This window comes from Vanacampus margaritifer, chromosome 18 (genome assembly GCF_051991255.1).
Source record: "Vanacampus margaritifer isolate UIUO_Vmar chromosome 18, RoL_Vmar_1.0, whole genome shotgun sequence".
In the NCBI taxonomy this organism is placed as follows: Eukaryota; Metazoa; Chordata; class Actinopteri; order Syngnathiformes; family Syngnathidae; genus Vanacampus; species Vanacampus margaritifer.
Genome location: NC_135449.1, coordinates 2914627 through 2941715, shown reverse-complemented (window position 1 = coordinate 2941715; position 27089 = coordinate 2914627). Strand labels below are relative to the sequence as shown.

The window sequence follows — 27089 nt, the reverse complement described above, 5'->3', positions numbered from 1 at the left end:
TGGACCTGGATTTGCCACCTCTGATTACAAGGTCTACTTTTATTTAACACCAGCGTACCTCTCAGTATTATCACAACAATAAACACGTGAAGTTAATAATATATATAACTTAGAATTGTAGTGTAAAATGTACATAAAAATGTCCTGTAAAATTGGCTTGTGATGACACCGTGCGGCCTGTAGGTGGCGTCGTCTAACAAGCGCACAAGCAGCGGCAGCTCCTGGCCCGCTAATCCTCAGATTAGTGCGTGTTAATCTGAGGTGCACCAGAGTGGCGAGGGTGTAGAACCCCCACCAACTCCACCTCCCACCTGCTTTTCGGCGGGGCCTGCCTGCTGTAAATCCCACTAATGCGGATCACGTCCAGGACGTCCTGGCGCGTGCATCCCCGTGAACGCGCATCCTGTATGGCGAAGTGATTGACGTGCGCGTGGAAGGGGTAGACAAGCACACCGGACCTGATGGTTCTGGTTCTGCAAAAGTGGACCCTTCGGTTGCTCGTGAAGGAAGGACCATGATCCACGTATCTGACATCCAGGTAAGTCATGTTTTGCTTGTGTTTTTATTCTATGAAGTAAAAAAAGTGTTTTACATTTAATATGCTTAGATTACTGCAAGGACTTATTAAATAAAGCAGATTTTATCAGATCAATGTTTAACTCAGCAAAAACAATCTAGGTTTAGGGTCAGGGTTAGGGGTCAGGAAGACCACTCGGTTGTTTAATCCGGCCCATGATCAAGAGTCCTGCAGTCTTTGTTGCTCCCATTTAGATGTTTTTACCCCCCAGAAATAGTTTAGTTACAATGTTTGTTTGTTTTTTGTCTCATTAAATACAGTGAGATAAACAAACTCATTTAAATTGGATAAACTTGAAAACAAATGATTGATATTTAAGGCAATATTGTGAGTTTGCACAGCAAAATAAGCAAGTTGTTGAATTTTCACTTATCTTTAAGTTGCGGTTCAAGATAAGATTCTGTAAAGTCTTCCTCTTTGTTGTGAAATGCAGGAAAGCCAATTTTCACCAAAGCAAAACACTTGGTTAAATTGCTTAACTTAAAATTAGTTTGTTGCCTTTAAATTTGGAGTTCATCCATTTTTTTTTAAGTGTAGTGAAATAATGCAAAACTATTATGCTATGGAAATTAACATGATTTTTTTTTAAATATTTTATTAATTGTAAACATTATAAGACTCATTACAATAAATTAACAATTTACTTAAATCATTTTATATTTATTGTAAAAAAAATAACATCAGCACGTAAAACAATGCTATGGAAATTAACATGATTTTTTTTTAAACATTTTATTAATTGTAAACATTAAAAGACTCATTACAGTAAATTAACAATTTACTAAAATCATTTTATATTTATTGTAAAAAAAAATAAATAACATCAGCACGTAAAACAGACAGAATATTGTATATTTAAATTGTTTAAATATTTGGTCAATTTTGAAATGAACGCTGAAAAATTGAATTTTTTTTTTTAAATAAACTGTTTTACATGCTATACCTCATCTACAAATATGTTCAAAAAAATCAATTCATAAAACAATTAGCACAAATTATTATAGACTATTACTATTATGAACTCACAACCATCTATAAAATAAGCAGTACATTTTATAGTTTGCTTTTGTTATTACATTATTGCCATAATTGTATAATGGTATTAAACTTCTTACTCTCCATTGATCATGTAAAAATAAGTCAAATATGTTGGCATTAAAGTCTTAAGACGAAATCCCCTACGCTGACATCATGTCATTCAGCCCGAGCGCTCAAGAGTGGACTTTTATCTCAGAAATATTTGTGGGGTGGACAAGCAAGATGGTGCCGCGATATCCTCTTAGCGCAACTAACCGCACGCTGAAAAGAAAGCGCTGACATCTTGCAAAAAAGTCAAATCAACGGGAAACGCTTTGGCGGCCATGTTGGGTTGAGATGAACAACTTTTTCTCATTAAAAAGGGGTTCGGAAAATGGATTTAAATTGACAATATATTGGGGGGAAAAAAATTGTCACCAAAAAATTAAATTTCAAGTCATCTTAAAAATCAAGCGACTGCCCAAGTCTGGTTGAAAGTTAAAAAAATAATAATAAAAAAAAAAACGTCTTGTGGAGATTTGTGTGTATAAGCGAGCTCGCCACCAAATCCTCTCATCCCATTTCCTCCTCCTGCGAGGTCGCTTCCTCTCATCCCGCTTATGTAACACAGGACTCAAAAGTATTGGGACACCTGACGCCAGGGGGAAAGCATGTGCACTTCTTGTGGGACGATTTGGGCTGTCAGAGGTCACCGGTATCATAAACAGGAAAAGGAACTTCACCAAAATGTAGTCACAAAGTAGCCCATAACGATCCATTCGGAAATAGTCACGTTTTTATATCATTGGTCCAAAAATGCCTATTTCCAACCCTTTTGCAGTATCTTATATTTGTGCTGGCGTGCCGGGAGATTTTTCCATTTGCATGTGCGAGTGCATGCATTTGCAGCATGTGGTTACTCGTGTTGCTAAAAAGGTCTGCTTGAAAAACCAATTAAGACAAAGTTAGTAATCCTCCTGGCAGCCGCGCTGGGAAACGCCGGGGACGTGCTGGTGCCGCTAATAGCAGCACGTGTCCTGTCGTCTTTTGACAGGGCACCTCGTTGGAAGCAAGACGCAACTTGATCATGTTTTAGTGCTGGTGAACGATCATTCATCTTTAATTTAAAAAAAATCCATATTTGGAAACTAAATCCACTTTTTTTTTTTTTTTTTTTTTAAAGGTGTACAGGTTACCTAAATAAGGATTGTTTGGAATGGTCTGCATTCAACATGTGTACACACACTCACAGCCTATAACGGGGCACTCTAATGCATCCACAGCAAACCTAAGCCCCAGTCCACACGCTGACTGTCAAGTCGGAGACTTTAGATATATAGATATAATAGATTTTTTTTCCCCCCCGCTCATCTCCTCACTATTCCCCCTTTTTCTTTTTTCTTTTTTTTTTTTCTTCTTTTTTTTTTCCTTTCCCAGGAGAGCTCAGTATTGTTCATTCGATTTGACATCATCATTGTTCTCCTTTTTTTAAAAAAACAAATAAATTAAAAAAAATTAATAAATGTTTATTTTTATTATTATTATTTTTTTTAAATATATATACATATATATGCATATACACACATATATATATATATATATATATATATTTTTTTTTTATTTTATTTTTTTTTTGTATGTGGGTGAGTATGTATATATTCCCCCTTTTTCTGTGGGACGTGCGCACACTCGTGGTTGACGACGAGGCACTCTTAAGAGCCAGGTGTATTTTCGCGTTGTAGGCATGGCTAGCTTGCTAACTGTACATGGCCAAAAAATTCAGGAAAACTCAAATGGTGAAAGGCAGTTTTAACGTTTTATCCACAAAGTTGTCAGTCTTTGCTTGTTTTCAGAATCCCTGTAGATGGTTGGCGGGGTACGTTGCATGAGGTCATAACAGCTCCAAAATGACTTCCTATGGCTCGGCCCTCAATCGCAGCCAGTCGCTGGCGAGCGGCCTGGAGAAGTCGTCGCCCACGTGGACCAAAACGCCGCACTCCCGGAGCAGCAGCACGCTGTCGTCTCGACACTCGCGACAGGTGAGGCCCGTTATAAAAAAAAAAACGAAACATTAGCGCCTTCTGTCAAAACGGGCGTCAAAGTTAAGTTTTTTTTCTTTCAGCTGATCAAAGACTGGGAAGTGGTCGACGAAGTAGAAGTGAACGCCGCGGGGGAACACACTCAGGAGATGCGCACGCCAGGCGTCTGTGAAGGTTATCTTCTCAAGAGGAGGAAGTGGCCGCTTAAAGGCTGGCACAAAGTGACTGCTTTTTATTTTATGGCCAGTCCTCAAAATGCTCATCAAACTTTTCACTTTAAATATTTCTTATCTTTTTTTTTATACAGCGATACTTTGTACTGGAGGCGGGGATCTTGAGATATTGTAAAAATCAACAAGATGTAAGTGCATATCAAATATCATATCCTGAATAGACATATTTACATAAACTCATCATGCTAACTTGTCTTGGGATCGCTACGTAAAATGCTAACTCTGTACAGTATGCTAACATGTAATTTGCTAACATTCTGCTTCCATATATGGTATCGTGTCACATGATTAACACATGCTACTATTATATATTAATCATGTAAACTCATAATACTGAAATGCTAACACCTGATACTAATAAATACTCCAAACATGTAAGATGAATACATCCTTCTGAAAACGTTCTGCTAACATGTCTGTAAAGACACAATGCTAACATGAAATGCTAACATGTCAGGCTATCTCAAACTACATCCTACATTTGCGTCCCACGAGCACAATTTAAATACATTTATCTTGATTTTAAAAAATTACTACCCAAACATGTAATGTATCGATATAATGCTAACACATTAACACATCCTGCTCATGTATGCTAAAAGTACTAGCAACAGAACATGTCACGCTAACATGTCATGTTAATATATAATGCTAACACTAAATGTTAACATGGCACTTACAACAACCTCCTAAAACATCTCACAAAAGCATCTACGATTTAAACACAAAATGCTATATCAAATGCGACTAGACTTGTCGCCATGACTGGCACAAGCATGACGCGACAGGACCTGATTTGCCTTGACTTGACTTACTGTGGAGTGGCCATGACTTGGCTGGGGTTATGGCTTGGCTGTAGCTCTGACGAAGACTTAGCTGTGACAAAGACGGCTTGGCTGTGACGAAGACAACTTGGCTGTGAGGAAGACGACTTAGTTGTGAGGAAGACGACTTAGTTGTGAGGAAGACGACTTGGCTGTGACGAAGACGACTTGGCTGTGACGAAGACGACTTGGCTGTGACGAAGACGAATTGGTTGTGACGAAGACGACTTGGCTGTGATGAAGACGACTTGGTTGTGACAGAGATGACTTGGCTGTGACAATAGCTACTTGGCTGCGACGAAGACGACTTGACTGTGACGAAGGCGACTTGGTTGTGACGAAGATGACTTGGCTGTGACGAAGACGACTTGACTGTGACAACGGCTACTTGGCTGTGATGAAGACGACTTGGCAGTGACGAAGACGACTTGGTTGTGACGAAGACGGCTTGGCTGTGACGAAGACAACTTAGTTGTGATGAAGACAACTTGGCTGTGATGAAGACGACTTGGTTGTGACGAAGACGACTTGGCTGTGACAATAGCTACTTGCTGTGACGAAGACGACTTGGCTGTGACGAAGACGACTTGGCTGTGACAAAGACAACTTGACTGTGACAACGGCTACTTGGTTGTGACGAAGACGACTTGGCTGTGACAATAGCTACTTGGCTGTGACGAAGACGACTTGGCTGTGACAAAGACAACTTGACTGTGACAACGGCTACTTGGCTGTGACGAAGACGACTTGGCTGTGACGAAGACGACTTGGCTGTGACAAAGACGACTTGACTGTGACAACGGCTACTTGGTTGTGACGAAGACGAATTGGCAGTGATGAAGACGACTTGGCTGTGACGAAGACGACTTGGTTGTGACGAAGACGACCTGGCTGTGACGAAGACGACTTGGTTATGATGAAGATGACTTGGCTGTGACGAAGACGACTTGGCTGTGACATTGGCTAATTGGCCGTGACGAAGACGACTTGGTTGTGACGAAGACGACTTGGCTGTGATGAAGACGACTTGGCTGTGACAATAGCTACTTGGCTGTGATGAAGACGACTTGGCTATGATGAAGACGACCTGGTTAGGACGAAGACGACTTGGCTGTGACGAAGACGACTTGGCCGTGACGAAGACTTTACACTGTCATATTACTCATACATCCTACTATAATGTCTGTAGCAAACACATTTTAACACAAAATGCTAACAAACAACATACAAACGTAAAAATCCTATTATTGTGATTTTAACACGAAATACTGCATCATATGTGAGATTGTATGCTAACAAAAAATGCTAACAGGTGTACATAGGAAGAGTGCAAGGCTCTCTGGACATCAGCAGTGCTGTCATGTCCATCAACAAGAAGTCCAACCGAATTGACTTGGACGCTGGGGACATTCTGTATCACATGAAGGTAAACGCCACGTTTTTAGACTTGGCAAAAAAATATCTTTATATATAATGTGATCTATAAAATGAGTCTTTGATGTTGGAAAGAGACGTTAAATGTTTCCCGTGCGACTCAAGGCAAAGAGCAACGAGCTCTTCTACATTTGGGTGACCAAGCTGCAGGCGCATCGCTCGTACAAGAAGAGCGAGGCGGCGGCGACGGCGGCGGCGGCGGGGCATGGCGTCGTCCACAATAACGGACACCTGCTGACGGTCACGCCCGACGCCGCCTTCCTTGGCGGACAGCCAAAGTTTTTCCCGCAGACCTCCGCCAAGGCTTCTGTCAACAGCAAAGTGTCGGCGTGGCTGCAGCAGAACCCTCCGCCCGACACCTGCGCTCAAGGTGCATCGCGCTTAACTTTGTGTTCATCATATTGATGCTGCCTCATGTTTACAAACATACCACTGTTGATAGTTACTCGAGAGAGCCACATGCTGCGACAGCAGGCTCATCCACTGTCTTCTCCCAGAATTGAACCGTTGCAATTTGGACCTTTCCGAACTGAACCGGCTGATCCAGAGGCTGCAGCTGCTGGAGGCGGGCCAGACGTTCACCAACGGGGAACTGCAGCGTATCATCAGCACGCAGGTGCCTCCGTGTATATTTAGTGTTATTTTTCTGGGAAAAAAAACTCTTGATCATGTTTTTTGTGTGTCTGAGTACAGAATCTTTCCCTGGAAAAGCCAAAGAAGCAAAAACCAGGAAGAGTATGGGGTCATTCTCGCACCCTGTCCAGAGTGGAAGCGCTGGGGATGGTGAGAAGTCACAAATTGTCAAAACTATTGGGACATAGCTTATACTCAGAAGTTACTTACTTGCCCCCTGAATCAGAGTTTTTTTGTTTGTTGGTAATAAAGTGTACAATCCGTATTACAAACAGGACAATTAAAAAAAAAAATCTTTCCAATCCAAAAGCCTGTTCGTAGGATGACAAAATCGGTGAGTGTTTAGTGGGCAGATCCTGAGATGTGCAATTTTGTGACTGCTCTATATTTACCAATCAACACCAGTCACTGTCTAGCTCCGCCCCTTTTAGTGTCAAGGCTGCAAAAAAAAAAGTGCTTATTTTGGTACAACAATGGACAATGGAAACACATTGAGTGTTGTACTAAACTGTGGTGCTGCAGACTAGTTTCTCTGGGTGGTTTCTTTGGACTTCTTGACCTGACTGCTGTGTTCGTTTTGTCCAGTTGTCCTCCAGCCCTCTGAGCAGCTCCTCCCACTTTGGCGCCTCCGTTCCATCCATCCCGGACTATGTCTACTCCCAGTTGACCCCCCTTAACGCCGCCTCATCTGCAGAGGGCAAGAAGATCCAGCAGGACATCTGCGCCGTGTCGCTGCGAGGTAGCGCGCAGCTGATCTTTTTTGTGACGTTTTTTTTTTTAAAGAAAAGATTATTAAAAATTAGGGGCTCCAGGCAATCGCCAATTTGTAACCGTAATTAACTCTTTGACTGCCAGACGTTTTCAGAAAAGGGATGCCATGGGTGCCAGCCGATTTTAAGCATTTTTGACTGATCTTTCAAGGTCCACAGAAAATTATGTGTTTGGACTATGGAAACACACATACTACCAAATGAAAGATTGGACTCTCATCTTTCATCAGAAAAAAAAGTTTGTTTCTACCTTATTCCGTTCTTCAGTAATCAACAATAGAAAATGGTTAGTTTCACCTCTGTTTTGAAAAAAAAAACATCTTTTAACGTCTTTGGCACTCCTCCATAGGATTTTACTAAACGTCATTTAACGTTTTTGGCAGTCAAAGAGTTAATCGCATGACTTTACTAGTTAACTCTGTTCTAATGCAATAAAAAAAAAATCTAGGTTTTCATACTCTTGTTAACAAAAGTGGGAAAACATTTTTTAACTAATAGAAATAGTTTAAATACATTTTTGACGTCTATAGCCGTCAATGGCAGTGAATGAGTTAAATTTGTATTATTATATTATCGGGAGACAACATAAGGTTGACGGCTTAGGGTTCAATCAATCAAACTTTATTTATATAGCACCTTTCGTACATTAAAATGCAACTCAAGGTGCTGAACAATTAAAACATTCATAGTAGGCTTAGTGAGATTTAGCACACACACCAAAAAATAGCGTAATCAAGGTGTGTACATTCTTCTTATCGTCAGTCCTGGCTACCCTCCAAACGGTCCACCACTCACTGTGCCAAGAGAGACAGAAGCTCCTGGAAGTCTGGGAAAACAACAACGTCCACACGGAAGAGGTGAACCTCCACCGGCTCCCCTGAAAGTGCGCTGGAGCTCGATTTGCTTCTCTTCCTCCCTGCAGGTGGCAGCAGGGAGGCGCTCGTCCCACAGACCTCCCTCGGTGGCAGAGTCGACGGCCGAATATTTCGACGCCAGCGACGACTTCCTTTTCGGGAGCTCCTCCGACGTGTCGGATGAGTCGGGACTGAGCGACGCCAGCACGTCCAACTCAGAGCCGGAGGAAGGACATTGTGAGTCTCCTGCAACTTTACTACAATTGACTACAAATTTCATTGTAAGGGATCCTGTTGAGGGTCTTTTGCCCAGATTTAGTTATAATTGTTTTAGTTTAGTCATAACTGTTTTTAATTTCCTCAGTAGAGCTTGGTGAGTGTATTGAATGATGTCTGGGGGGGGCCCATCAATGGGCCAGTGTCTGGGGTTGAAGTCAATGTGTATTGGACGATATGCTGTAAAAGTGGAAAAAGTCTTATCGACTTGCGGCTGTCGTCATGTGTGTTGAACTCAGGGCTGTTTTCTGAGGATTTTTCAAGCTAGTACAAGAATGCTGTGAGTCCGCTGTAACTACACACTTGTCTGTAAACTTACTTGTGTCCAGAATATTCTGTAAAATAAATCCTTCGAAGGACCTGTTCCCCGATCTCCAGTCTGTATTCAGAAAATCAACATTCTCTCTACCCGAACAACAACGAACACGCGGAAGACAAAGATAGTCTTTTAACTCTTTGACTGCCAGACATTTTCAGAAAAGGGATGCCGTGGGTGCCAGCCGATTTAAGCATTTTTGACTGATCTTTCAAGGGCCACAGAAAATGATGTGTTTGAACTATGGAAACACACATACTACCAAATGAAAGATTGGACTCTCATCTTTCATCAGAAAAAAAAGTTTGCTTCTACCTTATTCAGTTTTTCAGTAATCAACAATAGAAAATGGTTAGTTTCACCTCTGTTTTGAAAAAAACGTCTTTTAACGTCTTTGGCACTCCTCCATAGGATTTTACTAAACGTTATTTAACGTTTTTGGCAGTCAAAGAGCTAACAATCCCCAGACCCGAAAAGTTTGAAAAATGTAATGCCACGTTCCACTTCCTGTTCTGGACAGTATCCGCCACCCGCAAGTACCGCGCCAGCATTTCCCGGACTCCCCAAAGTGTCGCGCCGACGAGCAGCGGCAGGCGAGCGACGCTTCCTGCGCCGTGTCCGGACAACAGTCACGTGGGCCTCATGGCCATCCTCTACAACAACATCGGTGCGGTGCAGCAAACTCAAAATTGACACCGCCTGAGAGTGGCCATAAACGCTTTGAAAAATCGCATGTTGTGGCGCAGGCAAAGACCTGGCTCGCGTGTCCATGCCGGCCCCGCTCAACGAGCCCGTCAACCTGCTGCAGCGACTGTGCGAGGAGCTGGAGTACAGCCAGCTGCTCGACACCGCCAGTGCCACAGCAGACCCCTACCACAGGATGGTACGCAAAAGGAAAAAAGCAATAGAGAATAATGAAAGAAACAATAAAAAAATGTCTTCAAATATAATATGACAGCTGTTGTCTCTCCGTCAGGTCTACATCGCCGCTTTCGCCATCTCGGGCTACTCCACCGCCATCTTCCGAAACCGCTACAAGCCCTTCAACCCCGTCCTGGGGGAGACCTACGAGTGCGTGCGGGACGACCGTGGCTTTCGCTTCATCAGCGAGCAGGTCAACAACTATTCTCATCCAAAGGCCTCTAAGAATTCCAGTCCAATCTGATTGATTAGACGAGGGAACGGTGTGTCCCAATACTTTTGTTCATGGACTGTCCATAGGGTGTGGGTCAACTTTAGTGCTTAACTCTTTGACTGCCAAAAACGTTAAATAATGTTTAGTAAAATCCTATGGAGGAGTGCCAAAGACGTTAAAAGACGTTTTTTTTTTCAAAACAGAGGTGAAACTAACCATTTTCTATTGTTGATAACTGAAAAACGGAATAAGGTAGAAACAAACTTTTTTTTCTGATGAAAGATGAGAGTCCAATCTTTCATTTGCTAGTATGTGTGTTTCCATAGTCCAAACACATCATTTTCTGTGGCCCTTGAAAGATCAGTCAAAAATGCTTAAATCGGCTGGCACCCACGGCATCCCTTTTCTGAAGACGTCTGGCAGTCAAAGAGTTAAAGGTCACAAAAGATACAAGTGGGCCATGCCATTCATACAGTGCATAATAAATACAAAAAAAATAAATTAACTCATTCACTGCCATTGACGACTATAGACGTCAAAAATTCATTTGAACTATTTCTAATAGTTTAAATTTTTTCCACTTTTGTTAACAAGAGCATTACGATCTAATGCAACCAATTAAGGAAAACTAAAAAAGAAAAAAAGTGAAACTGGACTCTTATTTTGATTGTCCATATTTTGCCCTCTCCTTATGAATCAGACCACCTGTGAGTTGGTGATCTTACAGTTTTTCTGTATTTTGATGAATCAGGTGTGCCACCATCCTCCCATCTCCGCCTGCCACGCAGAATCAGACAACTTCTCCTTCTGGCAAGGTGACACTTCACGATCATAGGAACTGAAATGAAAGTGGAGCAAAAGCCCTCAGCTCAATTTATCTCCCAAAACAGACCAGAGGTGGAAGAACAAGTTTTGGGGAAAGTCACTGGAGATCGTGCCGACTGGAATGGTCAACGTCACCATTCCCAGGTAAGCCAGGCTCCATGAAACCTCGGAGGAACTTGGTTGACTTTGCTATTTGCGGTGTCATGCTCAGCTATGGAGATCACTACGAGTGGAACAAAGTGGTGACGTGCATCCACAACGTGCTGAGTCAGCAGCGCTACCTGGAACATTACGGAGAAGTCACCATCCGCAACCTGACGAGCAACGCGTGCACCTGCAAGATCACTTTTGTCAAGGTGAGCGGGTTGCAAAAGTCTTCGCACCCTGCACTCATGCTACTACTCTCTCTGCTCCTTACAGTCTCGCTACTGGGGTTCGGACGCGAACAGAAACGAGGTCCAGGGCACCGTGCTGGACCGGAGCGGAAGCGTCATCCACCGCTTTGGAGGTCTGTGGCACGAGGGAATCTTCTGTGACACGCTGCCGACACCCAAATGCGTCTGGAAGCCAAGTGAGTTGTTTTTGTTTATTTTTTATTAATGCCATTGACGGCTATAGACGTCAAAAATTCATTTGAACTATTTCTATTAGTTTCACATTTTTTTTCCACTTTTGTTAACAAGTTTTAAGTTAAGAATTTTTTTTATTTGACATATATCAAATTTGCGATTAATCGTGAGTTAACTAGTGAAGTCGTGCAATTAATTACGATTAAAAAATGTAATCGCCTGACGCCCCTAATTTTTTATTCTAAATCTTTTTTTTTTTTTTGAAATCGCGTCAGGCGACTACATTTTTTAAATTGTAATTAATTGCATGACTTCAATAGTTAACTCACGATTAATCACAAATTTTATATCTGTCTTTCTAGGTTTTCATACTCTTGTTAACAAAAGTGGGGGAAAAAATGTTAAACTAATAGAAACAGTTCAAATGAATTTTTTTGACGTCTATAGCCGTCAATGGCAGTGAATGAGTTAATTATCTTGCACTGCGTCCTTTCTTCAACTTCCTCACCTGAGAGGTTTGCCTCACCTTGCAGATCCTCAACCCAAAGACCATCTGATCTACTACGGCTTCTCTGCCTTCGCCATGGAGCTCAACCAGCTCACAGCGGACCTCAAACCTTTGCTGCCCTCTACTGACAGTCGCCTGCGCCCCGACCAGAGGTCAGAGAAGTTGCAAACTAATTCAAGCCGGAAACACAAAGGCAGCATGGATAGAGTCGCCAAATATAGTTTGTGTATTAGATACTTTACGATAGTAGTACCCGAGTAAGAGTAAGTATTCAGTAAAAAAAAAAAATATATATATTAAAGTACTATTTAAGTAACTGGTGAACATATGATTTTTTTTCAATCCAAGTATGAACATTAAATTGACAAAAATAAAACGTACAAATTCTGTACGTAAAGTAAAACATGTTGTATTAAAACTATTCTTATAAAAACAATTTATCCAAAAATGTTACTTAATTTAAGTAAATGTAACAGAGTAAGAGTAATGCGTTTCTAGCCACCTTGCCAAACAGGAAGTTACACACACAAGCAGGAAGTTAAAAACGCAAGCAGGAAGTGCTCAGTTTGAATTGGATGTTAGCGTTTGGATGAATAAAGAAAGCAAAAAATAACAACGACACACAAACAGGAAGTTAGAAGCACAAACAGGAAGTTAGAAACACAAACAGGAAGTTAAAAACACAAACAGGAAGTTATTGACCCAAACAGGAAGTTAAAAACAGAAAGAGGAATTTACAAACACAAAGAAGAATTTAGAAGCACAAATACGAAGTTACAAGCACAAACAGGAAGTTACAAACACAAATAGGGAAGTTAAGAACACAAACAGGAAGGAATGGAGAAGCACAAACAGGAAGTTACATACACAAACAGGACATTGGTAACACAGGCAGGAAGAGCTTCAATTGTTTGTATTGTATTTGATTTGAATTAAAATAAATAAATAAATAAATAAAATAAATAAAATAAATAAAATAAATATATATTAAACAAAAAATAAAATAAATAACACAGGCAGGAAGTAGTAAACCAAACGGGCAGGAAGCTGCCACATTCTTGACAAGCCGTTCTGTGTCTCGTGAGCAGGATGCTGGAGGAGGGACAAGTGGAGGAGACGGACAGAAAGAAAGATGAGATCGAGGAGCTGCAGAGGGAAAGGAGGAAGGAGCTCGGCAAGAAAGGAGAGGAGCACGTCCCGGCTTTCTTCAAGTCAGTTCACATCCCTCAAACAAATTGGCCGTTACGCCCCCCCCATTTAAACCAAAAATGGTGTGTTGTCATTTCAGAAAAGCCCGAGACTCTTGCGGGCGCGACGTGTGGTTGACGAACGGGACTTACTGGAAACTCCGAGAGGACCCTGGCTTTGCGACGCTCCCATGTATAACGCTGTGGTGACGTTACTGCACAAAAAAAGAAAAAACAAAAGCACATGTGATCCGCTGCGGAGCTAAGCGCTGATGTGCTGAGCCCCTCGTGGTCGGCCGTGACTGGATCATGGCAGCCTATCACTATTATTCAACTTTTATAAAAAAAATATATAATATTTTTTTTTTCTAGATGACTGTAATCTTTGCAAACACAAGTGTGAACTCACTTTTAGAAATGTACACTTTTAACAAAGAAAATCTTCAATGGGAACGTGCTATGGAAGATTGGTCTGTCGACCAATCAGAGGACGGAAGGATGTTGACGTCATCGAGGGCGAGCTTGCTGATGAATTTGAAATCTGATTGGTTGAACAAGCAGTCCGATTGCTAATATTGTTTATAAATTACATCGGACAGCATTACTAATTCTGAATTCCCTGGGCAGATTAGATTAACATGGCAACACAGTTGCTGAAATATGATTGGACAAAAAAAAAAAAAAGTCACATTCATAGACTGGTACTGGAAGCACTGCAGCTAAGTGAACATTTCTACAGACATATTGTTAAGACACCTGGGAACTGTGTGTGGGAAAAAAAAAGTGCAAACTATGTCTCCTTTAAGCTTTATTTGAATAGAAAATAAAAAACAACAGTACACTAATACTCCATTGTGCCACCTTGAATAAATAACACGTGTCCCCTTTTAGAAATCTCACTTTATAAATTGGGATTGACGAGAGGATTATTGCTCATTTCATCTTTCAAATATGTGCAGCAGCTCCTTTTATTATTATTATTATTATTATTATGTTTAAATATACGGGACGCTGCTGTGACCTCAAAAGTGTGATTGTAATAGCGCAAACATGAAACGTGACACCTCACAGCTGCGTGGCGGACTTGCTAACCACTTGCCCACGATGCTGCCTGAACACAAACAATAAATACTGTAACAAAAAATATTTCATTTGGGAGGGTGGGAGGTGGGGGGGTAATATTAAGACATTTTATATGCAGTCATTTTGCATCCATTTTGTTTTAATGTCAGATTAGATTGTAATGTGGCGGCTCCCCAAATGGGGTCCCCGGGACCGAGCAAAAATAATTTATTTTTAAATGTAATAATATTTTTTAAATATCTTTCACTTTTAATCCTGACAAAGTTCATATTTAGTTTTTATTATGTGAAAAAAAAGTATTTTTTTTTCTTTAAAAAAAAAAAATACAAATTTGTCAGCAACTTGAAAATTAGGAAAAAACTATTTTTTGAGAACCCCTGTTGTACCTCCATACCTCCTTGAGCATAAAATCTTGAAAAAAAAAAAAAAAAAAACTCCAGTAAAGTATTGACATGATATTATTGACATCAAAGCTGCTCAGCTTTGACTCAGAATTACCTCCGTCAACTGCGGTTGCGACTTTGTGGAGTCCAACCGCTTTCTCACAGACAGGGCCCCCCCCGAAAGACCCCCGCCACCCTCGGGGAGGGACATGTTGTCTGTGTGGTCACTTCCCACTTCCTGTTTACAGCGATGACAAGTGTCTGTTTGGCTTCAGGTGCGTGAGTGACCCACTTTCTTTGGACCACAGAAGAAGAAGGGGAACGCAGCCTGCAACGTTCATCTTTCCCACTGGCCACAAACGCACCGTGAGAGCTGACAATAACCCCCCCCCCCCCTTCCTCCTCCTTTCCTCCCTGCACTCCGTGATACTATGGTAACTGTCACCAAACATCAATTCACCTCTATGTTCACCTCTGTTCTGTCACCTCCTCCAAATGTTTGGATTTATTTTTTCCTCAGGGGTTGGGAGGGAATTTTTGCGTGGGTTCGGCCATTTTTTCATATTTTTGAATACACGGTGTCCAGTCAGTTTTTTCATTTTTAAAAATGGACAAGATATGTTAATTGGATCAGTTTGTTTGGCATATGAAGCCAAAGAAAGAAAAAAAAAAAGATCAGTCGGGCCAAATAAGGATTCTGTTATGATTGTCACGTATTTTCAGATAAATAAACACCTCAGCATCAATAAATTTTAACAAAAATAACAGCAATAAAGTCCCTTTTTTTAAAGAACAAAAATGTATTTTTTTTTGCGAGAATGTAGTCCTATTTTAGAGAGTAAAGACGTCTTTAGTACTATTTTTTAAATCAGCTTGCTGATATATGACTTTCCTTGTTGACATTAATATAATAGTATTAATTGATTTTGGGGGGCACACATTTAATTGCCGTTAATAAAGGTCATTTAGGGGGGGGGGGGGGGTCCCTGGACCTCAAAAGTAAAAGAAATCCTTGTGTTGAGGACCAGTCACGGCTGTTTGGTATCCTGAAATGCTGAAAGTCAAAGCACAAAACAAAGTTCCTGCCTCCTTTTTTTTTTTGGGGGGGGGGGGGGGGGGGTGATCCCATATGCTTGATATCCAACTTAAGGTTCATGTACTAGTACACACTTTGCCGTCTCAAGTATGCAGAGGTGGCAAATCCAGGTCCAGAAAGTAAAAAACCCTGCCACAGTTTGGCTTTAGCCCCAGGTGCTAGCTAGCTAGCTCCCTAGTTAGCTCCCATGACGCTTGTTTTCCTGCTAGGGAGCTAGCTAGTTAGCACCTGGGGGCTAAAGCCAAACTGTGGCAGGGTTTTTTACTTTCTGAACTTGGATTTGCCACCTCTGCTCGTATGACACTTCAGACTTACTGAGTAATTAACACCCCTCCTCCAAAAAAGAGTTGTAATTGGCAGTAAAGAATAAAACTCCTCAATTTCCTTCAACATGCCACAAGATGGCACCAAACTGCTTTGCTGCCATCTTGTGGCATTATTAGGCAATTACAAGCTTTTTGGGTAGCCGTCAATTATCGCACTTTAGTTTTCCGAATCGTCTTACTGGTGAGGACAAAGAGTGAACTCGGAAGGATGTCAAGCCACGCGGGGCCGGGGGGGGGCAAGACTTGCGGCTCAGTGTGTGTAATAACCGAAGTAATCGGCGTCTTTGTCGCACAGCTGTGCCCCGCGATTGTGCGGAGGCGAGTTCTCAGTGCTGGACGTGTAGGGCGACACCCTCCTCTTCTTGACGTCGCCGCCCTCAAATGGGGCCAAGTCCGCCGAGTCGGGCGATTTCACCGAGGACGGCTCCAGCCAGTGCTGCTCGTCTTTGCCCTTGTCGGCCAGGGGGAGGGGCTCCAGCGGGGCGGGATGCAGGGGGCCGGCGTGTAGCCTGGCGTTACCGGGCGATGACGGTGACGAGGACAGCGGGCGGAACCAAGCCAGGCTTGGGGCCGGCTTACTTGCTAGATACTGGGGCGGGGCCCGGGCGGGGGACCATCCCGCCGTGGTGGACACGCTGCTGGAGGCGAACGGGTGCTCGGGGTAGTAGCTGAGGTGCGGGGGGGTCTGCAGGGGGAAGGGCTTGTAGATGGCGTTGCCGGAGAAGTCCCCGTCAAAGGACGATGCAAAGTCCAGACGGTTTGGGGCCACGGCCTGCTGGGACTGCAGGTACCAGTGGGGCCCGGGGCTGGAGGGAGGGTCCTTGTGCTGCTGGCCGCCCACCGCCGCTTCTCGGCCGTAGAAGCGGCTCTGGGGCAGGGGGCTGATATATGACTCCGACAGGTAGCCCGGAGTGTAGCAGCCCCCGGGCAGGAGTGACTGGCTCTCCGTGGGGGAGGGGGTGAGCCGCTCGGGGTCGGGCGGTGCGTACAAACTAGGCAGACGACAGGGGGAGGAGGAAGAAAAGTTGTTACTTCCTGCCCATAAACCTCAAACATCTATCAAGTATAACCTCAAAGGAAACTTTAGTGCACTGTGTGTATATATATATATATATATATATATATATATATATATATACATACATATATACGTATAAAAAATACATTATTAAATAAAATAATGAAATAAAATGCCATTATTTTTGTACTCAACACCAAATTAATCTCTATTACACAAATTTACAACAACAAAAATATTATTTTAAATTTGCTTCATCTGACTGGAATTGAAATATTATGTAATATATTTGTCAGTCTTTGTACTCACCTCTAACTTTATTACTCTGCTAGAATTGACAAAAAAAAACAACAACATTGTTACACTATTTGTTAAGTTAGCATTTGTTTTTTGTGGTTTACTAAAAACATACGTATAGAATTATTTTACAGTTCTAAATTGACTGAGCATCCTCAATTCTTTGTCACGTTATCTTGTTTCCATTATGTGTTGTCTGTTTGACCGCAATGAAAACAAGAATCTTATCTCGTATTTCATCTTTTTTTTTCTGTGCTTATCCTGTCGAAGCAGACACCAGTTGCTCGCTTTGTAGCACACAATCGCAAAACATACTTACTTGTATGTACGTCCTTTTGAGTACAATACAATCCAGTAATCTATATAACAAGTCTGCACACCCTTGTTTAAATGCTGTTTGTTGGCGGATAAAAAAATATCAGGAAAAGCCTACCAGAACATCTGAACTTTATTTGGGTTTAATCAGAGATTGTGGCAATTTTATGCTAAATCATTTCACATTTGAATACGATTGGTTAATTCTGAGAATGAATCATCCCAAATTATAAGAGGGTGCGCACACTTATGCAACCACAATCTCAGTTGATTATTTTTTTACGTCACCACTCAAAAAGATTTGAAAAAGTTGAAGCTTTGAAAGGATTTATCTTGCCCTTATTTGTATCACAAAAAAACAGGGGTGTGTAGACTTTTTATATCCACTCGAAACATATTCGACTATACTCACGTGTCGTAACTGTCCCGAAAACCTTTCGCAAAAGGGTTATGGTCTATTTTTAATTGCGTGATCTGTAAGACGGGGAGAAAACGGGAGGAATTAGTTTTCCATTTTCAAGACGATGAACATCATGCTGCTTCATCTGCCGGCCGAAATGTTGACCCACGTCGGCGTTCTGGTAGGCGGTTACAGCGATGAACTGCGTCTCGGGAAAGACGAAAGTTTGCGATTTGGACGCGTGGAAGGCGTCCTCGCTGCCGTCCTCCTTCACCTCCACCACGTGCAGACGCGGCTGATACTTGTGCAGGGACTGCAGCACGATCATCTGCGCACACAACAAAAAAGGACAAAAAAACAACAAGAAAATCTCATTTAGATTACACGTCTAGGATTAAAAAAATAACAATAAATAAAATTAAATTGAAAAAAATAAATTGAAATCGAATTATTCCATTTTATATTTTGCTTATAATATTAAATTCAAATTCTAACCAGAAATAAAATTCTAATTAATCAATTTTAGATACCACTTGCATTTATTTACATTTAAAAATTCAACAAAAATTTGAATTCAAACTAAAATCCACCCATTTTTTTCTTAACTGCTTATAAATTCAAATTTTAATGGAAATAAATTAAAATCTATATACACCATCAATTACAATTGCATTATGCTTATATTTTAAAATTAAAATTCAATTCAATAGTTTGCCTATCTCTTTTGAATTTAAAATGAATCAATGTTAGATACCTCTTATAAAATTACAAAAATGGCTTTTGAATTGAAAATGTAATTTAATTAGAAATAAATGTTCATGTATTTTTAAATAAAGTATTATTATTATTACTAAGTTTAATTAAATTCATGTAATTTAATTAAAAATATTTTTTTAATTATTTTTTTATTAAAATGTAATTTAATTAGAAATAAATGTTCATGTATTTTTAAATAAAGTATTATTATTATTACTAAGTTTAATTAAATTAATGTAATTTAATTAAAAATATTTTTTAATTATTTTTTTAAATAAAATTACATTTTAAATAAAAATTCAATTTAGCATTTTATCAATTTTACATTGTCATTTTACAAAAAAAACACACTAATTAATCAATTTTAGATCAGGCTAAAAAATATTCTTTAATTAAAATTTGTAAAATGACATTAATAGTAAAAATTAGGGAGGAGCGAATATTGATACCAAGTATCCATATCGGGCCGATACCAGTGTATCAGGACCTCGTGCCCTCCAACAAAATTTAAGGCAAACAAAAAAAAAAAGTCCTCCACAGCAGTAGATGGCGCTATACTGTAGCAGTTTGCCACATCACATTCCCAATTTTTTGTCATTCTGTTAAATGAAATTTTTATACATGAGCCAAATAGATGAATATATAATACAATTTAAAAAACTAAACTAGAAAGTGCAGTGTTTGTACCTGTGCCACGTTGTTAGTTCCGCCCTTGTTGTTGGTGAGCTTGAGCTTACTGAAGGACACTTCCTGTCTCATCCAGTGGGCGCCCGTGTTGGGAGAATCGGGGTGCACGTACATCCTGTTTCCTGCGCCAATCACGACATGACTAAATAGTCTAGAAAGACACGTCAGGCCGAGCGTCACGATGCCCATCCGCCATTCCCAAGTAGTGATCGTACCTGGCATGTTGCCCTCCGCTTTGCCGCACTGCACCCACTTGCCGCCCTGGTAGCGCCAGTGGTGCTGGTCGGCCAGAACCACGTCCACGTACACGTTGTAGTGGGCCGACGGGTCCAGCGAGCTGATGTTGAAGCTTAGGAATGGGAACATCCTCCTGGCAAGACAAAAATACCGGTACGTATTTGACATGATCTATCCATCCTCGCAAGGTCCTTTTGCTCCAATTTGAGGTTCACCTGCTCCCGATGCTAGCTAGCTAGCTCCCTAAAATGTAAACAAGCACCAGGGGAGCTAGCTAGGGAGCTAGCTAAAATGTAAACAAGCACCAGGGGAGCTAGCTAGGGAGCTAGCTAAAATGTAAACAAGCGCCACGGGAGCTAGCTAGCTAGCTAGCACCTGGGGCTAAAGCCAAACTGTGGCAGGGTTTTTACTTTGTGGACCGGGATTTGCCACCTCTGCATTTGTTTTTGTTTTACTTTGTTTTGGACTGGAATAGAAGGTCTTTTGGTGTCATGCTGTTGCTCCACTCGATCAAGTCCAACAAAAATATTTTTCTTTTTCTTTCTTTCTTTTTTTTTAACTAAAGAAAGCAAACAATTTACTAAGAATCATGGAACATTTTGAAGAGGAAGTCCTCTCATTAATGTGGGCTAATCTAATGTTGACAAGCTAACAGCTAGCTAGCACAACTTAAAAAAAAAAAAAAAAATTAGTTTTTAGCTCTTACTGAGTAAAACCAACGGTTGGTCGATTGGTCGAGGAGGATGTATTTGGTACAGGTTAGCCTTATTTAATACTACATGCTAAGCTAAGCTAACTATTATGGCAGTTCTGCATAGATAGAAATTGGGTCGTCAAACTTTAGACATACAGCTGAGCCTGCTCGTATTATATAATATTTCAATTTATAAAATGATTTACTCTTAATATTTAAGTTGTATTAATATTTTTTTGTAATTATAATCCTAAATGGTTCTCGCTTCAAATCCTGGACAAGCTATGCTAGTTGTGTACGTGTGACTCTCCTGCATGTTGACAGCGCTGCTTAGCTAAATGTGAAACGTGCTTATGCAAATGAATCTAATTGTTCCCTCGGGCGCTTTGGCGGCGTCAAAACAAGTGAGGTGTGTAAAGGCGGGAAAGCGTTTTGTCGCTGGTCGTCGAGGCACCTGAGGGGCGGCCATTTTGGAGCCTTGTCGTTTTAATGTTTCTTTGTCACTGCATAACTGATTACATTGGAGTTGAAACTGTACTAGTAAGTAGCGTTTGTGTTAGCCATTGTGTTTCAATCCAGCAATACAAATACAGTAAACCCAACAACATCGCGGGTTCTAGATTTGTAGGATTTTTGGGGGTTAATACCTAACTATTTTGGGTGTAATTCCATTATTAGCCACGAGATGGTGGCACACTGTTTGACATTAAATTTGAAAAAAAAAACAGTCAAAACAGGAAGTATTTCAAGTTCAGCCTCATTTTTGCTGAAGAATTTTGAACGTTTCATTTCTCTCCCATCCTGCTTTTTACGCCTACAGAAAGAGACATCTGTGGGTTAATTTTATAATGTAAATAATTAAGCATGATTTTTTTGTGTAGTGTGCGATGATAGGTTTTTGTGTTTTTTTTATATCACTGACTTGTTTCACAAAAGAAACTGTGATCCTCTCAGGAGCGTCTTGGAAGGTCATTCACTGGGAATCAAACCTACGAATCGTCCGTCGAACCGATGCTTGACGCTAACACTAAACGGCGTTTCGTCCGTCAACGCGGATGCTCGCAAGTCTTTGGAAGTACGGCGAAGAGCTCGGGGAAAACGCGGCGGAAGTACGTGGCTGACATTTAGGAACAATCCGGCTGGTACGGCAGAGTGCGGAATGTACGGGAGAGGAAGTGGACGTCGGGCGGGAGGGGAGAGGACCCTTCCGCACCGGCGCACCCGCTGATGCATGTGGACAGGGGCTCAGGTCGGCTTCTTGTCACCGCGTGCGCTCGCCTGATCGTCTGTGACCGCGACGTGCCAGTCTGCAGCTGCCGCCACCCGCTAACACGGAACTCTATATATGGTTCAGGGACCCCTTAAAGGTGAGACATCTTTTCAAGGACCCTCCTCGTAACCGGGCCTGGATTGTTGAATAGCGGAATTCCGCATATAATTGATTATATCTCATTGGGAAAAAATTCTTAAGAGGTGAGGATTTTTCATTTTCCATGACCCACCCAAAAAATAAAAAATAAAAATAAAAATAAAAATAAAAATAAAAATAAAAATAAAAATAAAAATAAAAATAAAAATAAAAATAAAAATAAAATATATATATATATATATAAATATATGTAAAAAAATCTGAAATGTAAAATAAAAATTTAAAAAGTGAATAGGTACATCCAAAAACAAGTGCTGAGCCACATAACTAAATGTACTTGTATGTCAGATAAATTCAGCCCATTGAAATTAATTGAAATAAATAATAATAATCCGGTACAACCTCCAAAAAAATACCAAATTTTGTTATGTTTTTTTTTCTTTTTAAGAAAAATAGTAACACTCAATTGCGGGGTTTTTTTGGGGTTCGTAGTCCCCCTATTTTACAATTTTTTTAATTAAATTTAATTACGTTTTTTTTTTTTACAGTATTAGAACAAAAAAAATGATCTGCCCAGTTTAAGCGTATTTTCATTGACGGCCACAAGATGGCAACACCCTTTGGTGCTACACTGTGTAAATTTGAAAGAAGAAAAGTGAAAACAGGAAGTAGACCCATTTCAAGATCATCTTAGATTTACCCTTGATATTATATATATATATATATATATATATATGTAAAATTCTCTGTAATCCTGCTTTTTATGCCTACAGAACGCAACGACTAGATTTATTTTATAATTTAGATCTTTTGGCATAATTATTGATTCATATTGTAGATGATAAGTTGTTAATTAGTTTAAAAAAAAGGCACTTTGATATTTTTTGGGTATCCATTGGACTTATTTGTGTTTATTATTTTAAAATTGCGTTTGAAGATCTTTAAAAATATATATATGTAGAGCCCAGTCAGAGACCTCAGGAGCTTGACTGAATCGGGTAATTTCAATTTGAGTGTCTGACACTTGCGAGTGTTGTCGTTTCGCATTTGCCGCCAAAGCCCTGTCTAATAGGATGAAGTAGTGCTTTGGCGCCATCTTGTAGCATCTTTGCGCTAAGGAGCTATAAGTGAGGGGAGGGCGTCATGATGCCTTGGAACTACGTCGAGATGAGGGGCGGAGCGTCCTTGTCTAGTACAAAAGGAGTGCTTTGGCGCCACCATATCAGCCTTTTTAATGCTAATGAAGTGAAGAATCATTGTTTAGTATTAAAGCGTGTCGATTTGTAGAATTTTTAAACGATATGGCATAGTTTACTGCTGTTTTTTTGGGGGGGGGGCTTCTTATTGTGAAAATAACGCATATTAAACATCAAACTTGCGGTTTGGTTTGTCAATAGGGTTCCGTGCGAGTCTTGTAGAAAGCGTTTGTTTTTGCGCTCGCTCGCCGTTTCTGCGAAGACGGAGCGTGAACAGGAAGTGACTGTCACAGCTCGACACGGTCGCACTTCTGCTTTTTTTTTTTTTTTTTTTTCGGGAGGGGGACAAGAAGAAGAAGACAGAAGACTTCCTAATATTCAAATGAAATATTTTCATGATGACTGACATTTTGATTATCATCAGTGAGGACTTAAAATAGAAAAAGCGCCCACTTCAGTTTCCGCACTTTGAGTGTGAAACTCTTGTGGGAAGACACCTAAAAAAAAATATATATATATATTTATTTTTCTCTTTTTTTCTTGTTGTTGAACTTTTCTCTGAAGGGCATCAAACTTACAGTATTTTCATCAGTGGCCACATCGTAGTATTGGTTTTCCCAAGCGGGTTGTTATGACAGGAAAAAAAAAAAATCATCTGCATGCACAGTATAATAATTGTTTTATTTTGTTGTCATTTAACACCTCCGGACAAAATTAAAAAAAATAAAAAATAAATAAATTTTTCATAACGAAATGCTCTGAGATTTTTTTTCACAGTTTGCTAACTCAGTTTTCCCCTCATTTTTAAGTTGAATGCACAAATGAAAAAGATGATCAAGGCTCAGTTCCATTTTGAGCATATTGGTGGCATTTTTTATTTTATTTTTTTTTAAAAAATTGGATTTGGCACAAGGATGGCCACGCCCATGAAACCTGGCCTCACCTCCCCCAGACAACCTAAACTTACTGACCAGGATCCAACCTGTGAAACTGAAAATGACGAACAGAACCTCATAATATTGAGTAGTATCAAAAATCCATCAGGCAAACGTTTCACAGAATGTGTCGCCCTTGACACGTTGGGCGGAAGGGAAGCATGTGTGAAAATTTGGCAAACTTCTTTTTTTTTTCCCCGTAAATCGAGACGATTCGTGGCTGCTCGTAAATGGTGAAAAAAAAAAATGAGTCCATTTTTCATCTCGGACAGTAAATTTGAAGATTAGAAACAAATGTAACTTTTTTTTTTCTTTCTCAAAAAAGAAAGAAAATTTGTTCTATTATTTTTGATTATTTTTTTGTTGCTGACATTTGTCAGTAATTTAGTGAAAATGAGTGGAGTGAATATTTACCCGGAAAGTCGACTTATAGTGTGCACACCTAAAATTACAGGCAAAAAAAAAAAAAAAAAAAAGTAAAATCGCTCAGTTTTTGACCTTTGACCTCTTTTTTTGAAAATGACTTGCTCTGTTTGAGATGCAACGTTAATGGGAAAACATTTTTTTTTGAAGGGGGCTGAAAAGTAAGGCTTTTGGAGATATGACAAATTTGACGTGATATCAGCAATATAATAATAATAATAAAAAAAAAAATTTTTTTCCCAAATTGCAGCCTTTGAAAATTGCATTCTATAACATCGCGACATCAATTTGATTTTGATTAGCCTCGTGAAGCTAGTGAAGACAAATTCGATTTTTTTTTTAAACGCTCGCACTTTGTGAGGGTTCGAAGTCCGTCCTCAAAGGATGTGACGGCACGGCCGAAAGTTCTGGTTCTTCTGCATCTTTCGGTTGGCTCCTGGTGGACTCGCAAATGATTTCTCATTTTTTTTGGGACTTCTTTAGAATGTGCACTCGTCGTGTCAAAGTCCAGTCGGCGAAGAGCCGGCGAGCCTCAAAGCGGCTTCAAAGGTGCTTCTTCACCTTGTGAAGGCCTGCATGTGAACTTTGGCTCTCTGGAGGTTTTTGTGGACTTCACTCCTCCACATGTTTGAATCACGAGCTGAATATGACGAAGGCTAATCAAAGGTAAAAAAAAAGAAGAGGAGAAAAAAATGGCCTTCCTCGCAGGTGTAATTTGTCATCTTTTTCCATTGTTACATTTTCTGCCGAGGACATTTTGAAGCATTTTGAGGTTTGCGGCTTCTTTTTGTGTGTGTCATCATATTCCATTTTTTTTTGCCGTGTACGGGGCAAGTGGAAAATAATCTTTGGCTTCTTCTTCGACATTTCAGAGTTGATAACGAATGCGAGGCCTTGGCAATATGAAGAACTCCACAAAAGCAAAGTGTGGCATTGCGAAAATTACAATTTGAAACTGTCGTGAAATGAAGTCGAAATTAAATGTTGCCAGCCTCAAAAATCATGTTTTTAAACGATTGAAGTTGAATGGTTAATTTAACAATTGTTATATTAAAAGGAGATTTAAATTGAATTTATAAATCAAGCAATCAAACAGACTATCAAATCTTTGTCACCGGCCAACAAGTGTCTAAATATCAGCATCATAGTTGTTATTACATCATTTTAAACACGCGTATCAAATATTTCTGCGGCAACCATAATGTCATAAAATCATCATATTAATTATAATCATGATCATTTTTTGAACACAGAATCAACTTAATTTAGTCACTTAACGTTTTTGTATTGGACAATTTTGTTAGTGTGTTTTAACAATGCACTGTAAGCATAAATGTCTAAATATCATATATTGAGTTAAGTATTTAATCATTTTATGCCTCAACAAAATAATTGTAATAATTAGCATGAATGCCTATCATTATTGTGATCTTCATAAACACTGAAGCAATTTATTATAGTTTTGCATTTTTGAATATGATTATGAAGAATGTCAAATATTTGTCAAACGTAATATTAATCAATATCAATATTATTCATTATGACAATTAGCATCAACAGCTGACACGCCTTGACTATTACAATTCGATTATTGAATAATCTTGCACCTGCGCATGACAATTGTGCACATGGAAGCTTCAATCGATGCCTCTGTATCAACTTTACCATCATTATGACTCTTTTATTTATTTTTCGAAAACTTGGACATCTGAATCAAAGCGTAGAAGTGAACAACTTTTTTTTTAAAAAAAAAAAGTGTTAATTAAGCAGAAAAAAGTGTGTTTACTGATGACGCTTTTGAAACGTCTCACCTGCCGTGCTTGGTGATGATCATCTCAGTGTGGAACTTGTGGAACTTTGCCCACAGCGGGTAGTTGTTGAGCAGCGCCTGCGTCTTCCCGCACAGCTGCAAGCCGGGCAGCGGGTAGAGGGCGGCCCGCTGGTAGCCCGCCGCCGCCGCCGCTGCCGCCGCCGCCGCCGCCACCGCCGCCATTGCGCCGTAGCCGTCCGGCGAGGGCGGGTACGCGTCTTTTCCCACCGGCGGGAAGCCGTCCCCGCCGTAGCCCGGGCGGGCGGCGGCGGCGGCGGCGGCGCTCCTTTGCGGCGAGTCCGCGCCGGCGTACGCGCACCCGCCGAGCGTCTGCGCGTAAAAGCGAGCCGGCTGCGCCGCGCCGAAGCCGCCGAGCGCCTGGTCCGAGTGGTACTGTAGCGCCAGGGCGTCCTGGCCGCCCGCGAGGGAGTCCGAGTAGAAGAAACGCGCGTCCTTGAGCTCGGCCGGGTCCTTGGCGCCCGCGCTGCGGTGCGGGTGTCCGTTGACCTCGGGGGTCTTTGGCAAGCTGTGCGCGTCGGTGGCGCCGGTTAACATGCTGAGGTAGAGGTTGCCACCCGTGCCGCCCATTTGGAGCCCCCCCCCCACAAAAGTCATAAGTCTCGCGTCCGCATCCGAACACGGGATGGAGCGCTTTTGGTCCCGATGATCCTCCGAACGCTCACTGGTTGACTTGTTCTGACTGACTGACTGACTTACTGACTGACTGCACGCTCTCATGCAAACTCAAGTATGTGATGTGTACATTTATTGCGGAGGTGTGTCTCCCTCCGTGTGCTGCGCGTGCACGCGCGTCACACGAGGTCAATTGTGTCGGTCCTAAAAAGCCAACCATCACCTTTCCCAAAT

At 40.9% G+C, this 27089-nt stretch overlaps 2 protein-coding genes across 3 annotated transcripts; one reads left to right on the top strand and one right to left on the bottom strand.

Moving 5' to 3' along the window:
* The first annotated feature begins 97 nt into the window (after window positions 1–97).
* On the top strand, window positions 98–14044 carry osbpl7 (oxysterol binding protein-like 7). Of its 2 annotated transcripts, XM_077551162.1 has the most exons (22): window positions 98–538; window positions 3448–3633; window positions 3717–3854; window positions 3941–3994; window positions 6003–6116; window positions 6230–6494; window positions 6622–6740; window positions 6818–6907; window positions 7068–7091; window positions 7343–7496; window positions 8290–8384; window positions 8450–8618; window positions 9494–9640; window positions 9720–9856; window positions 9950–10087; window positions 10860–10923; window positions 10999–11077; window positions 11145–11289; window positions 11354–11504; window positions 12036–12162; window positions 13099–13221; window positions 13299–14044. In XM_077551162.1, exons 2-22 carry the CDS (start codon window positions 3502–3504, stop codon window positions 13405–13407), a joined length of 2574 nt encoding a protein of 857 aa, XP_077407288.1. In that variant the 5' UTR covers window positions 98–538; window positions 3448–3501; the 3' UTR covers window positions 13408–14044. The 2 variants fall into 2 exon arrangements, with proteins under 2 accessions (XP_077407288.1, XP_077407289.1); XM_077551163.1 differs by lacking the exon at window positions 7068–7091 and having other exon boundaries at window positions 100–538.
* A 2010-nt stretch (window positions 14045–16054) lies between these two features.
* On the bottom strand, window positions 16055–26936 carry tbx21 (T-box transcription factor 21). The gene is made up of 6 exons (XM_077550645.1): window positions 26224–26936; window positions 19774–19928; window positions 19559–19680; window positions 18285–18443; window positions 18128–18189; window positions 16055–17077 (listed from the first exon to the last, which is right to left on the bottom strand). The coding sequence occupies exons 1-6, from the start codon at window positions 26835–26837 to the stop codon at window positions 16336–16338; spliced, it is 1854 nt and encodes a 617-aa protein (XP_077406771.1). The 5' UTR covers window positions 26838–26936; the 3' UTR covers window positions 16055–16335.
* Between the last annotated feature and the right edge of the window lie 153 nt (window positions 26937–27089).